General features: G+C 33.9%; 1 protein-coding gene across 1 annotated transcript in view; it reads left to right on the plus strand.

Moving 5' to 3' along the window:
- Positions 1-15,774, plus strand: part of LOC106708366 (interference hedgehog) — a 42,360-nt gene that overhangs the window by 15,687 nt on the left and 10,899 nt on the right. The window contains exon 2 of the mRNA XM_045680823.1: positions 6,383-6,445. Within this exon, the coding sequence (XP_045536779.1) occupies positions 6,388-6,445 (58 nt within the window). The 5' untranslated portion in view covers positions 6,383-6,387. The remainder of the gene's footprint in view (positions 1-6,382; positions 6,446-15,774) is intronic.

Here is a 15,774-nt window from a genome sequence, read left to right on the forward strand (position 1 = left end):
GTCGGGAGAGTTAACGTTAACATATAATAATAAAATATAAAATAATAATAGCTATAAAATAATAATAACTATATATAATAATAACTAGGTAAATGTTAAAATTTAAATAATTAATGTTAAATGTACACTGTAATTTGTCTTAACCCTAGATTTACAAACATTCGTCTGAACAGACCACAGCTTGACGCAAAAAACCTATGCTTGTTGTTTACTTGTTACGATTCTGACGATTTTGACATCTCCAAGGAAGATTATATAACGGCGAAAATCACATTAAAATTGAGGATTCCGATGATGATGAACCGTTGATTAGAAAAACAGGCATTTGATGTTTCAATAAAAATTTTCGAACTGTGGCGTGGAACTGTAAGCGCAGAGAACCAACTTTGAGGTGATGCTTATTAGTAGACACAAATATATTTTTATCCACGGATATAGAATATTATTCCATTATACGATCATTTAATTTCACGCTCATTTTAAAATATTTTGAAAAAAATCTGAAAATTTTTTCAAATAAATTGTACGTTTTAATATGAATTGTTTATTCGATTTTATAGTCTATGCCAGAGGTGGCGAAACTTAACGTAACAACGTGCATACTTGATGAAGTCATAGACGTGCCCTATCAAAAAATTTTGACTTTGTATTCTCTCATATTATACCTACTTCAAAATTTGCGTGCCGTTGTTTCGCCATCCCTGATCTACCGTATTTCTCGCAAAACATATCACAAAGAAAAATACTTTAAACATCTGAATCAAAGCTTACAAAAAAATGCATTATGAAAATTTTAGGAAGACACTACTCATTAATTTGTGTAACTGTTATGCAATGCTTAGGAACTTCACGTGAAATTAGGCGAAATATATCATAACAACGTTTCAAAACATTTCAATCGTTGAGATAAAATTCAAATAAAGTTTAAAGAACTGTTTCTACTTCATGTGTGGTCTTAGAGAATTGAGGTCGACGCGGACGGTTTGTTCCATTTAATTAACGACACTATATCTTTAATAACTCGCACTCTGTCGAAATAAAAGAAACTAAGAAAATATTTTCATTTGTACGCTTAAAAATTCGTAGAGTATTTTAATTGTCAGCTTTGATGTATAGCTTTTAATTTAAATAAATATTGTTAAAATATTTGCATTTTAGTTTCTGGGTGGTCGTCTAATAGTCCAGTCATTTTAGCTTAAATTAGGTAAGAATCTCGGAATTCGAGATACCCAGCTGTAAGTCTGTAAATACTTGTATATTGACACCCTAAAAGTTGTCTCAAAACCTACATATGGTAGGGTGTAAGCAACTATTAAATTTCAAGGTCAAAGGTCACAAAAATCGGTTTTTGGGGCGTTTTTAGGAAATATCTCATTTCCTATGGGTTTTTTGCTATTTGTATTTCTTATCAATATTGTAGAATACAAAATTCTCTACAAATTTTGTTTAAAAAATTTTTTTTATACGGTGAACCGTTTTCGAGGTAGAGGGCGGAGAGCCCGGGGTCACAGCATCACTTCAGCCTCCGGTCGAAAACGCGCCATATAGTTGATGAACTATCAATAAATCAATTATTATAAATATTTGTCAAATTAATTAATTACTGACAGATGTGGATGAACTAGCTGCAGCATTTGAGGAAGAAAATTGTTCGGCCCAGAAATTATTAGAGAGTGGAACTCAAACCTTATTGGCAGTCTATAATGCTCCGAAATCTGTGAAAAGTCTCGATCATCTTCGTTATATGCATTACGTCAAGTCTACAAAACTTAATAAACCTGTGCAGCTTTCAAATATTCCACCAACAAGTGCAGCTGCTCATCAACATTTCAACCGTGTATATTATCAAGTTCAAACTTGGTTAGGACATGATTTGTAACCCCAGGTATGGGGTTGGGCAATGCGAAACGATTTTCTGGAGCCTATCATGACAATTTTACCACCTGCTCCAAAAGATTTGCTAAATACCATTTTCTGCAACTGCAAGAGTGGCTGTGGTTCGCGATGCGGATGCAGGAAAGCGGGCAAGCTTGTCTCAGTGCTTTACCATATCAGAGCGACATTAACGAAGATGGAACCTTTGACCCAGAAATCATGGAAGAACTTGAGACAAATGTCGTTGAAGACGATAATGAACACCAGTTTGAAATTAACCAGCAGCCAGAAGACGACGATGAAGGGGAAGAAGATGATTAAAATTATAAATTGTAGTTTTTGTACCCTTTATTCCATTTTTTTACTTTCAATAAAAATTAATGTATTCAATGATATTTTTTAATAAAAAGATTAATTCATAATTTATTTGTTTTTTTTTTCATCATGTAAGAAGTTATTAATATTAATTAGGTTAAAATTCAAATATAATTCCTATATTTTCATTAACAATTCTGCAATTACATGGGCAGGTAAGTGTTGTTAAATAAATTAATACTGAAAAAAAAGTGGATAAGTTAGGAAAAAAATGATAATGTAGAATATAATAGTTAATAAAAAATTGACAAATATTTGTAATAATTGATTTATTGATAGTTCATCAACTATATGGCGCGTTTTCGACCGGAGGCTGAAGTGATGCTGTGACCGCGCGCTCTCCGCCCTCTATCTCGAAAACGGTTCACCGTATAAAAAAATTTTTTAAACAAAATTTGTAGAGAATTTTGTATTCTACAATATTGATAAGAAATACAAATATCAAAAAACCCATAGGAAATGAGATATTTCCAAAAAACGCGCCAAAAAACGATTTTTGTGACCTTTGACCTTGACCTTGAAATTTAATAGTTGCTTACACCCTACCATATGTAGGTTTTGAGACAACTTTTAGGGTATCAATATACAAGTATTTACAGACTTACAGCTGGGTATCTCGAATTCCGAGGTGAACTTACTAAAATGACTGGACTATAAGGAATATTTTCAATCACTATTTGTTTGTCTTCATATTTCTATATTTTTTTAATGTATTTTGCTCGTTGCAACTAATGTTTACCTTTGGTAGTATCGACTTTACATAAAAACCAATGCCCGTGGTTTGAACACTAGATCAATTGGAACGTTGAAATTAGAAGACTCTCCTGAAATAGTACTTTCTAGACACGACCATTTTGGTCTGTTAATCTTCAAAGTTGTGAATTTTTCTTGTTTAATTCTAATGTTTTAAAAAAGGTTTATTTTTACTGTTTTATTAGAAAAATTTATACAGAAAAGTAGCCATTATTCCGCTTTGTGTTTTAGTACTTTTTTTTATTAAATATAAAGAAATGAGCAAAGTTTTTAATTATAATGAGAAATATAGCACCCATATGGTTGTATAATTAGTTTATAAAGCTGTACTATTTCACACTGGCGCTTCGCCAACTGAATTTAAAACCTCGTGAAGTAAACGAAGTTCGTATAAAAGTTTTTTTATTATAATGCGGGTCCTCTATTGTTGTGCTGAGGATCGTAAAAATATCAAACGGTTAATGAAAGCTTTTACCACGTTTTATTTGCTTATACTTTTCATACCGATCCTTGATACTTGGTGTAGGAAATAAAGTAAGGCAGTAAAATGATTAGTTGTCCTGAAACAAAAGTTGTATTTAAAATGTAATTTAATTTACGTATTGCAGTATTAATTCCCGTTTGTATTAAACATGAACTACTTGTATATTAGCAAATCGTAACATCAACAACTTTCCCCGACACGCTCCCGGACCCCGCCCTAAACAAGTCTCGCCGAGTATTACTTACAGCTCCGCTGCAACGCCAAGTTTCGCAATACTGCATCTTTTGCATTTGCATATTCTTAGCTTATAATCATTTCTTCGTCAGTTTTAATTAAGTTAAGTACGTCAGTATGAAGATGAATGGTCCCAGACCAGTCACGTTTTGGTATGAAAGGTAAATATAAATTTAAAAATCGAAACTCTATGTTATGTTTTTTTTCAGAGTAGACGATAGGTTTCTTTGTATGGCACGGTGGAGCTTATTTCTTTTACAACTCATATATTGTGACGTCATTATTGGCATCGTGATGTGTCTCCTATCCTTATAAATATGACAGACATTCCCGATTCACGACAGAGGATGTATTAATTTAAGCTCGCCCAAAGTGGTTGGAGATTAGCAAGGAAATGTCAATATGTTAGTGTGAAATATGTCGTAGAGCGTCCGACTCGTGAATTGAATAGTTAATGGGTCCGTTTTATTGATGCGATGTTTATTGAATAATAAAATTTATAATCTGTTCCGCTATTTTATTAACGGCCAGTCTCTTGTCTGCGAAGTTTTTAGCTATGAACTCAATTTTTGATCTGTTCTTTTCCGTTAGCAACTTTTACAAGTTTTTCTAAAGTTTCTTGTATGCATGGTCTATTGCCTATGGTCCATGGTTTCCATAGACTGACTGTGATGTCGGAGAATAATAAAAAGATGATGACCCAATTGATGAGAAAAGAATAGAAAGATAATAGGAGCGTTTTTTAATTTAAATTAAGAAGTAAGGTAACTACTGGAATTTCTGAATGAAATACTATTTATAGATTGTTTGTAATCGCTTTGTTTGTATCTTTGTACATGTACTGTACATGATTTAAATAAATTATTTTACTTTGTGCCCTAAAGGAAATAACAATGTTAACGCCAATTTGTATTTGGGGCACAAATTCTACAAAATTACATTGAATTAATTAGGCTCAAATTTGTTTAAGCATTATATTTTAAGACGTTCTTCGTACTCAAGGGTTTTATTTATAACTCATTGTTGTACTCTTATTCTCATTACAATGTGAGTAAGTAGTTGTTGAGTGTACATTTTGGCACGTGCTTTATTCAAAGTGGTAAGGGCTAAATATAATTGTACATTGCTTACATTTAGTACAGTATTAATATACTGTTAAGACTTTGTTTCGTATTGTTAAAATTTGGAAGGACATTGTAATTGAGCTTGTCGGAAATTCTATAACACAAACCAAAGAGAATAAATAAATTCTGAATTTATTTTTCTTTGTTAACTTTACTGGTGTCAAAAAACTTTTATATACCAATCATTAAAATTGAATCGTTAAGTTTTTATAACGTCATTCAAATATTAATCTCCATTTAAATATCTACCTGACTTGCATTTGACAAATCATCTAACCATTAGTAACTTAACAATAACTAAGAAAAAACTGGACACGTCTTGATAACATCTTATTCTGAAAGCTGTTTGACGAAGGACAACAATAACTCAAAATGTGAAAATGGCGTTGTTAATTTTTTTCTTAACATCGAAAGTTATGTTCATACTAAATAATAATAATTAAATAACAAATGCCTATATTGGTTACAAATCGTGCGGAGTGTTGTGTTTCCACTGCCGAAACATCTGTATAAAAATATATTGTTATCTGTGTTTTCCAAAGAGAATGACAGGGATAAAAACATTTTATTTTAGTTTGTGCAGTAGATTCACACGATAAGACCTATTAAAAAAGATCGTGATATACTAAAGATGCCGCATTGAATAATCATACTTTTTATACTGTATTTTTTTTTACCGTATTGCGGTTCCTGAAAGTGTAAATTAGGTTTGAATTAGTTGCGTATTTAAAAATGCGCAATAGAGGGGCTGACGGCGGTCGAAGTCCGGAAGTTGAGTCTCAATTTAACTCGACGCAGTCCACTTTACAAATATTACTTGACTGGAACTGTTAGCTATAAGTTCTTTTTATTTTTATCTGGTTTCACATGAATTAACGTTTTTAACGCACCCATGTTGACAAGATGCAGATGTCTAAGGGCAGAGGTTACTTGGCTAATTTGGCGATTTTTTTACATGGCTGCTTCCTCGTTAATCTGTAACAAAAAAAATTATAGAAAAAATTTGGATCTTAATAAGTTAATAATAAACATATGTATACGTAAGTACACTGCGTAAGACAGTTTATAAATCCTTAAATAGAATAAGAAATGTCTTTCGTAAATACTTGGGGCAGTATCAGTTGATCCGTACATAATAGGCCTTTATCCCTATTATGGCGAACACGAGAGCAAAAGGGTTGTGCTCTGAAAGGGTTAATATCGAATTTTCCGTATCCTATTACTCATGTGATTAAATAATGAATAAGTAAGTATTCTTGTGACTTTATTCTAGGTAGTAATATAAAAAAAAATAGATAATGTATAACAAAAATCGTTAACATATAACTATAAAATGCTATGAAAATAGAACGAATAAATTTTATATTCTTATATAAACAATTTATCATAAATGGAAATAAATCGTAAATATCTTCTTAATGTATAGGATGTTTATTAAGTTATTGTTCAAATTCTCAATCTTATTTATACAGTATGTGCTTTATTTCGTCATCGGTGTAAATTATATTTTTTTTGTAATATTTTTATTTAATTCCAGGTACAATGGGTCCCGTGTTAATACTACAAATATTTCTGGGAGTCCTTGCACCGGCTGTTGCCAGTGAGTATATCCTGAAAAAATACACTCAATGCATCTTCGAAGAAAATTAAATCAATTTTTAAACAAACAACAAAATTATTATTTTCAGTAGATTTCTCGAAATTTATTTTAACGAAATAAAATTTAAAAACCAAATTATCTTTTATACAACTTTAAATTTAACTTTTTAATCTTTGTTACGGTACTAACTTAATTCAGTATTACAAAAACAAGTTTTTCGAACTATAATTACGAACCTTATCAATAATTCCAACATCGTTATGATACTTTTAAAGCTTAGTCATTAAATTTAATTGCTGTCTATCCATAGTTATCAACATTTTTAATCCGAACAAAATTGAAATTGTCCCTCTCTTTCTTTTGAAACCGGTATTGTATAATCTGTATTTAACAATATTACCATGAATTTCTTTATCCAATACGGGTTCTGTATTGCGTTAGCCGGAAAGCTTTCCTATGTAAGCAGTGATGTATTAAGTGTGAATTAGTAAGTTCGTGATTTGTTTGTTGCTGTGGCCTCGACTTGCAGCGGATACGACAGGTAGCCCACTCACACATTGACAAGGGCTTTTATTGTTGGTCAACAGAAAAAAAAACGGTCTAATACAGTAGCGTGAGTTCGGAGATAGACTACGGATAAGGTTCCGGGGACTTCAAATGTAATTTTGTAATACTGGTTTAAATTTTGCGTTTAATTATTATCTTTTAAAGTTCAGATTTTGATATTAGTACAATAGCTAGTTGGGTCAGAAATTACAAGATACTGTTAGAAATGTTAAGTTAGAACAAGGTTTTGGGTTACGAATAAAACCGATCAAAATTTGGTCACAACCTAAGGAAGTAATGAAATAAGAACAAACATCACATTTCTTTATTACAAAGAATATCCGTGTATAAATAATGTGAATAATCGTGCTAATAATCCAAATTGCTTACACACTTTGCTACTAATGATATTACATAAGTAAAATTAATATAGTCTATGGTAAAAAGTGGTGGCACGGAACCCTTTCGGTAGTAAATGTGTACAGAGGCAATTTGTCAGACGAGCAGCGGCGGTGATTATCCGGCCGTCTGTTTGTCGAGGAACTGGACTTGCTCGTTTTCGAGCAGTCGTTATATTTGATGATGCCACTGTATCTAGGCGAGAAACTTTTAAAGATTGGAATTTACGATATGAATCCGTATCGTTGGCCTACATGATGTCTTAATCTAAATGACCATGCTTTAAGGAGCAGATTTATATAAGGTTTTCACTTATATTTAATGTCGCACACCCAGTAACTTGATTGTAATTAAAGCAGTTCTTTAGTATAGATCTCTCCTACTAAAGGCGACCCTGAGTCTAAGTGGAGAATTTATATATGATGATAGTATGTGTTTTGGTCCGAGTTTTAATGTAACTTATTTAACTAACTTATTGTAAATACTAAAGAGAAATAAGTTATTAAAAGTGAAAAAGATGATTGTATAAATTAAAAAGTTATGTACGTTCTAACATTTTTTAGGTTTTAATTATGAGTTTTTGAGATGAACTTTTAAATTGCTTAAAAGTTTTATGATTCTTTCACAGCATTAGAAAGTTGTAAGGGTCAATGTAACGTTTATTCATGGGCGTAATAAAATTAAACCGGGCATGAACTAGTATATAACAATATATTGTTAACATCGTTTAGGTACGATTTCACCACATTTAGCTGTACTATAATTTAACGTTCGCTTCCACTGCGGATCCAATAATCCACCGTGGAGAATTATAACACTTTAGCTTTACTGCAGGCGGCAATTACTGAGTAATGAATTACGTCGAAACGTGACGGCTGACTCGAAACGATCCCGGCCATTCTGCTCGGCTCGTTGGGCTTCATTACGAGTTATACCAGACGATGCGATACAATCGAATTCCAATCGATTCCTATCCTATATCTTGCTCCGTCAACTTCTGAATACGAGATATCGAGACTAGCTGAAACATCAATGCGTGAGATTCGTTTGTGGAAATTATCAGATCAGAGATTCGCGATTGTCTACTGTCATTAGGTATAATTTCATGAATATATCTTTCTTGATTAGTTGGTTCTCTAGTTTAAGTGTTTTTGGGTAATTTTTTTGGTAAGAATCATTAAAATAACGAACATTTTTGAAAACTTATTACAATGAACTCTCTAATCCAACGACCCGTTTGATTTCCGGTTTCCGAGTTTTGCCTGAGTAATATTTATTTCACACATATTTTTGTAAATGGTATAAAAACTTAAATCTACTTAGTTGATTAGTAACATAAACAATTAATTATTAAGGTGTCAGCATTTCATTTACTTAAAAAATAACTATGAAACTTGATACGGTAATAATCTCAACGGTTTATTTATAAATATTTATAGTTGATAGTCAATAAAATTTATTGGAACGAAGTTCCTTATCGCGCGTTGTGAAAGGGGGCTATACGGAAAAAATTCTTACGAAAAGTTGTCACGACACTTTTTGCTATAGTAAGTATGTTAACGACGAATGAGCGCTACTTCACCATGGCAACGACGTGACAATATATAACGAAAATTCATAGAAATAAAATGTACTTCTTGTGAAGACTTAAGTGTTTTATTCATAGAATAAACATTGGTTCCTTCACTAATTAATCGAAAGGAACTTCGTTCTATCCGGGTGTCCCTTGACACCTCTCAAGTTTTTTTATACATATGTAATTATAATATTGTAATCTAATATATAAAATTCTCGTGTCACAGTTTTCGTTCCCGTACTCCTCCGAAACGGCTTGACCGATTCTCATGAAATTTTGTGAGCATATTCAGTAGGTCTGAGAATCGACCAAAATCTATTTTTCACTTTTTTTTTTAACTGCGCGCGGACTGAATCGCGGGCGACAGCTAGTTCTATATATGTATTGGATCTAGTCGTAGTATATCGCTTTAGGACACCCTTATATTACGGTGTTTCAGAATACAAGCGATACATACCAACTCAAAGTTGCCCCTAGGGGACCTTCAACCAGTTTACTTTAGAATACCTGACAAAGAACTTCGTCTCGAAATGTGTAAACTAAAACGAAGTGAAAGCTTGTGAAATAGTTCAAGTTAAGTTTAAAGAAAACAGTTGCAGGATTTTTTTTTGCTATCTGTCAGCTTAAGTGCTGCGTAGTTCTAAAGGCAAAAAACTATATGAAGGAAAATAGAAAAATAAAAAAAATATCTTAGAAGCATTTATTAAAACTTAATACCTTCAAGTTAGTTAAGCATTGAAAATCTTTGTTCTACAATCATTAAGTATTTCATCGGTTTTTTGGTAAAGTCGATAAAAAATTATATGCACTTTCAAATGTCAAATAATGCCTATAAAGTGTGTAAACGCTTCTAAAGTAGATAATACATTTTTTAGTTATAAGTTCGCAGTAATTTCGCTTAGCAAACTTCATTTTTATTCGTTTTGTAGTCTCGATGAATGAATTCCCGCCCGCATGTCGATTCCTTTTTTTTTAAATCCCTTCCTCAAGCTTTATATTGATGAGTAGAAAATTGCTTTAGACCCATCGTAAGAGAAAAGTGTTATCGAATATAGAGTTTTAAATAGACACGCCTTTTGTGTAACTAAAAGCTTTAAAATAAAAAAAAAACAACTGCAACTTTTTTCATATAGTATCCATCTGTGATTATTCATTCGAAAGTTTATTCCTCGTAATAAAAATAAATTAATAAAAAATCGAAACAGCAACACGATGAAGACATTTTAAATTCCTGAGTGTGACCGTTGCCTTGTATGAAAAAAAAAACAATAAATCATACATTCCCGATGTACCATCCCAGTCGCAATTATAACAGAATGTAAACTTTATACGTAAGTTTTAAGGTTTATATTTGTCTGTCGTAATTTAAGTCTTAATATTCCGATATAGGATGCGTCATTCGAGATGAGAATGTACTGTAATAACGCATCAAGGACATCGGGAATTGTTTTCGTTTGATTCGCGGCCGCTTTATTGTTGAAGGCAACCTTTTTGTATGCAAACAAAAAACAAACACTGATGATATATGTGATCGATCGAGGATTTTTATTTTTATTTTTTTTATTTTATTTTATTAAGGTACTGAACAGCCATAATACAGAGAAGAAATAAAATAACATAATACACAAAAAGGCTTAAGAAGTACCATTAATTAATTACAAACTAATATAACTAACATAAGACAAATCTTACAGTATTAAGTATTCTAAAACATGCGACGCAGCGCAACGCAATAAAAGAAACACAACATAGATGCAATGAACAACGCAATAAAAAATACACAATATTGACATAGACTTTAACATAACAAGTTATCAAAATTATGCTTACATCTTAACACTTTTCAGAATATTACGTACTTTAAATTTGTAGACCGCAAGTTTAAGTAAAAATATGTCAACCTCGGAGAGAAATTTATTATAGAAATTACAGGTGCGGAGAAAAAAGGTGGACCTGAAGTGGTTTGTTCGAGAGAATGTGATGTGAAATGTGTCTCTGGATCTTGTATTGAAATTTGGAACTTTAAAGGAAATTTGTTCAAGAAGAGGGGGACAGTCGATATATTTGTTAATAATTTTGTAAAGAAACATTGAATCGAGATAATTTCTTCTAGTTTTTAGTGATTCTAGATTTATATTTGAGTAGCTATTGAGTTCCAATCCGGTTATTATTCGAGATCTATAGTTTAAATGTCTTAGGAATATGTTTTGTATTTTTTCTATCCTAGCTGAGTGTACTTCATACTGTGGATTCCAGACCACACTAGCGAACTCCAAAATGCTACGGACATATGAGCAATATAGAATTTTAAGTGTTTCCAATTTTTTAAAAGGTTTTCCTAAACGCAAGATTAAGCCTAGTTTTTTATAAGCAATAGGAACTACAGAGTCTATGTGACTATTATATGTTAATTTAGAATCTAACGTGACTCCTAAGTCCCGGATACAATTGACACGAGATATGATGTTGTTACCAATACAGTAGTCATAGGTTAAAGGATTGCGTTTGCGTGTGAAAGAGATTATATTACACTTTTCACTGTTAAGGAATAATTGATTTGAATTACAGTATTGGCTGAAAGTTACTAAATCGTTTTGTAATGTGTAGCAATCTTCTACTGATTTGATAATTTTGAAAATTTTAGTGTCATCAGCATAAAGTAAATGAGATGAATCGCTAAAACATGAACCAATATCATTTATGTAAAGGGTAAAAAGGAAAGGGCCAAGGTGAGAGCCTTGAGGAATGCCAGAAGGAACAGGTAGAAATTTCGAACGGTAACCTTTTATAACTACTGCTTGACTTCGGTTTCTTATATATGACTCAATCCATCTTAGCAGGTCTCCATGTATACCGAACATCTTTAGTTTTTGTAATAGTATTGAGTGATTTATTTTATCAAATGCTTTAGAGAAGTCAGTATACACAGCATCCACCTGGTGGCCATCATCGAGGGCTTTGGCAATAAAGCTGGTGTAAAGCACGAGATTAGTGGCAACGCTACGGCCACGGTAGAATCCATGCTGCTGCGTTGAAATATGATTGCAGAATTGAGTAGTTAATTCAGTAGTGATAATTTTTTCAAAGAGCTTTGCGAAGATACAAAGTTTAGAAATTGGTCTATAATGCTTGACAATTTGTTTGTTCCCACCTTTATGTATTGGAGTGATTAAGGCCATTTTCCAGGTGTTAGGAAAACATCCCTCTGAGAGGGATTTCCTGAAAATAATAGCGAGAGGAGTAGCTAATTCCTTTGCTAGTTTAGAAACTAAAATAGGATGGATATTATCGTAACCGGAACCTTTATTGATATCAACTGTCTTCAACAGCTTATGAACCGTGTTATCAGATATGCTAATGGAGTTGATATTCAAAGGAGAGGAAACGCCGGCGTCAGTCAGGTTTGGGATGTTGTCGTCTCGGCTAGCTACAAAAACCGAATTAAAATATTCATTAAATAAATTGGATATTTCTTCGAGGTCAGATGAACTACGGTCGTCATATGTCATATGTACAGGAATGTTGTTAGGGGAGAATTTAGATTTTATAAAAGACCAAAAATATTTAGGAGAATTGGTTATTTTATCTTCTACAAATGAGATGTAATTGCGATAACATTCTGATTCTAGTGACTTTACCCTTTTGCGTAAGAACTTAAATTCTTCTAAATCTAAATAATTCTTGTAAAGCTTCCACTTCCTATGGATCCTTGACTTTTCGCGCATAAGTTTTAAAAGAGGTCGAGAATACCATTGTGGGTATTTATTATTATTATTATACGGTTTTTTAGGTACAAATGATTCTATTAACTCATACAATACACAATAAAAATAGGAAACTGCATCCTCCGTATTTAAATTCTGAAGATCATGAGCCCAATCAATGTCTGTTAAGCCCTTTCTTAATCCTTCAAAATCAGCAGAGTGATATAAGTATTTAAAACGATCAATGTCCTTTATATGAATAGGGTTGGAAAGGTTTAGTTCTATTTCTAAAGACTTATGATGGGGGTCCTCCGGGGTGAGGGGCGAGGTGCACGCAGAGACACTAACATCGTGGTCGCTCAAGACGAGGTCGAGGATGCGCCCGTTAGAGTTATGACAACCGTTATATTGTGACATATGACAAAGATTCATAAAATCACTCAGAAGTGCAACTTTATTACAATTATTAACATTGATTAAACTAATTTGTGAATACTCGTTTATAGACCAAGACGCCTGGGATATATTATAGTCACCCAAAATTAGGAAAATGTTGTTTGCATCGGTTTCATGTGTTATATCGTAAACGTTATCAAAAAATGTTTGTAAGGATTGTAAATGGGCATTATTATGCGGGAAATAACTGCAAGCAATGTGAAGCGATCGTAATGAATTACTACGACTACACGGCCGACAGTTGTCAGAAAAGCGGGGCGCGTGCGCGGCGGCGGGGGGCACCGCGGCGCAGGGTGTGCGGGCGGCGGAGTTGTGTAAAGGGGCGCGGGGTGCGGAAGCGGCGGACGGGGGGGAGGCGGCGTCGCGGCGGCGCGCGCGCTGAGTGTTTATCGTGGCCGGGCCTAGCTCAATAGTAAGCCACAGCTCCTCGGCGTCGGGTGCTGAGATCCACTCATCCCGCCGCCGCGCGGACAGGCCGTTACGCACCGCTATCAATACACCCCCGCCCCTCACTCCCTCCCCGGCGTTACAGCGATCCCTTCTGTAAACATTATAGTTGCTGAAAAAATACTCCGCGCTATCAAAATCTGCCGTTAACCAAGTTTCTGTTAGACAAATAATATCATAATTAGATTGGAGAACCCTAGAAAGAAATGAATGAGATTTAGTACGCAATCCCCTCACATTCTGGTAATAAATATTTAAGCTGTTTAAGTTAACCATTTTTGATATATGTTAAAGTAAATATTAATAACGAAAAGTAACATATGTGTGACACACAGCTACTATAATAGTTAAAGGAAAGTAATGAAAATATTTGTAAGAAGTAATAAACGTTGTGTGTATAAACTATAATTAAGAGACGAGTTATATTGTGTAAATATAGAATAAACCAATGTAAATATACGAATATATGACAGTTTGATATTGTTGCGAGATATAACGTAAACATAAAGTACTGATAGGTTGACACATTTTTAATGCGTAACTTGCATGTTTTTATTACGATCAATGGTGTATTGTAGTCCACTAACCGTATTGAGTTGTTATTATAATAGGGAGATATATGATCAATAGGGGATAACATGTGTTTTGTAACAAATATAACTGTACCGAACTGACAAATACAATATAGTCACTTTACCTTTTGAAAATCAGTTTCTTTAGAGATACGAATAATGTTTGATTTATCATTTTTTCTCATAAATATCTTACAGTCCCTCACCCAGAGGTAAGAGTAATTATGCTGCACTTTAAGCTGTCGTGCGCGTTTCAAGAGGAGCTTGTTATGCGGGGTGAGGTGATCGCTGAGGTAGACGGGCAGCGCTGGGCCGTGCATCCCGAGGTCCGCCGTGGTGAGACCACGACGCGCTAGCATAGCAGCCAGCAGCTCGTCCTTGCGCCGGCGCTGGCAGAAGCGGATCACGATGGCAGGATGTCGCAGCGGCAGATTAGTTGCGTCAGAGGCAGGATTGTTGTACGGCCGGACACGATGTATAGTGTCAACATCAGTGTTGAGCAAAGTGAAGCCCACAACATTACACAGATCACCTAGAATTTTGTTGAGGTTTTCTCCTCTGTGTGAGGGAACCCCAGACAGCTCAAGATTGTTTAGGCGGGAGAATTGGTCTTGATATTGGTTAGTGTTTTCCAAATCTTTCATTGAATCCATAATAACAGAGGTTTTTCCTTCCGCGATCTCAAGTCTGCTCTCCATGTTGTTGAGGCGCAACTCCAAGTCACTCCACTTATTAGTGAGATCCTGCACACTTTGAGCAATACAATGTATCTCTGACTTAAAAGAGTTGAAGTCGCTTTTCATTGTGCAAAAATCTTCACGGAAGCATTTAATTTCATTAAGGAGATCAGCCAAAACGGGATTTTCAGGTGAGGGGTTCCGACAGGAGGTGCATTTCCAGTTGGCGCGTTTCTCCTGCCCCATGCGTCGATAGGCGTTTTCAGTTATACCGGCACAAGCGTGATGATATCTATTCTCACACTCGCGGCACAGAACAAAGTCACTTACAGCTTCATGACATTTATTGCAGAGCGGCGATTTATTTTTAGCAAACATATTTAGGTAAAAAACGTTTGCGTAATAGTAACTATTCGTTATTTAGTCCGTAATGTGCGGTAGCGGTGAATAAAGATAATGCGCGCGACTGTCCGCTGCAAGTTAGACGCGAGAACTGCTGAGAACTGAGGATTTATCGCTCAATTAAAGTTGAATGAATATAACAATGTGTTTGACAACAGACAATGCGTTTTCTTTAGAGACTAAGGTGAAAGATAAATGTTTATTGCAATGATTTGCTTCAATATAAGCTATAAGCCTAATAATTCTTGTTTATATGCTGTATTGAAGTCTTCTTAAAAGGCTAAACTATTGTTGATCATAAAACTACACCATAAAGACAAACCACACAAAAAGAAACAAAAAAAAAAATGGTTAATGTGAGAAAACTAAGCGCTGAGAGCAAAAATGTCCCTAATTTTCGCAACACATTTTGAAGCTAAGTTCAAAATCTACTAGTCTTCTAGTTATTTAAGAAAAATGAAAATAATGGGACCCATCTGTAAGCACTTCCTTTCGATTAAAATATTTTTTATCAAAATCGAAGCACCTAGGGCGGAGCATCACGGTAAGA

The sequence above is a fragment of the Papilio machaon genome, chromosome 14 (assembly GCF_912999745.1).
Source record: "Papilio machaon chromosome 14, ilPapMach1.1, whole genome shotgun sequence".
Lineage (NCBI taxonomy): Eukaryota > Metazoa > Arthropoda > Insecta > Lepidoptera > Papilionidae > Papilio > Papilio machaon.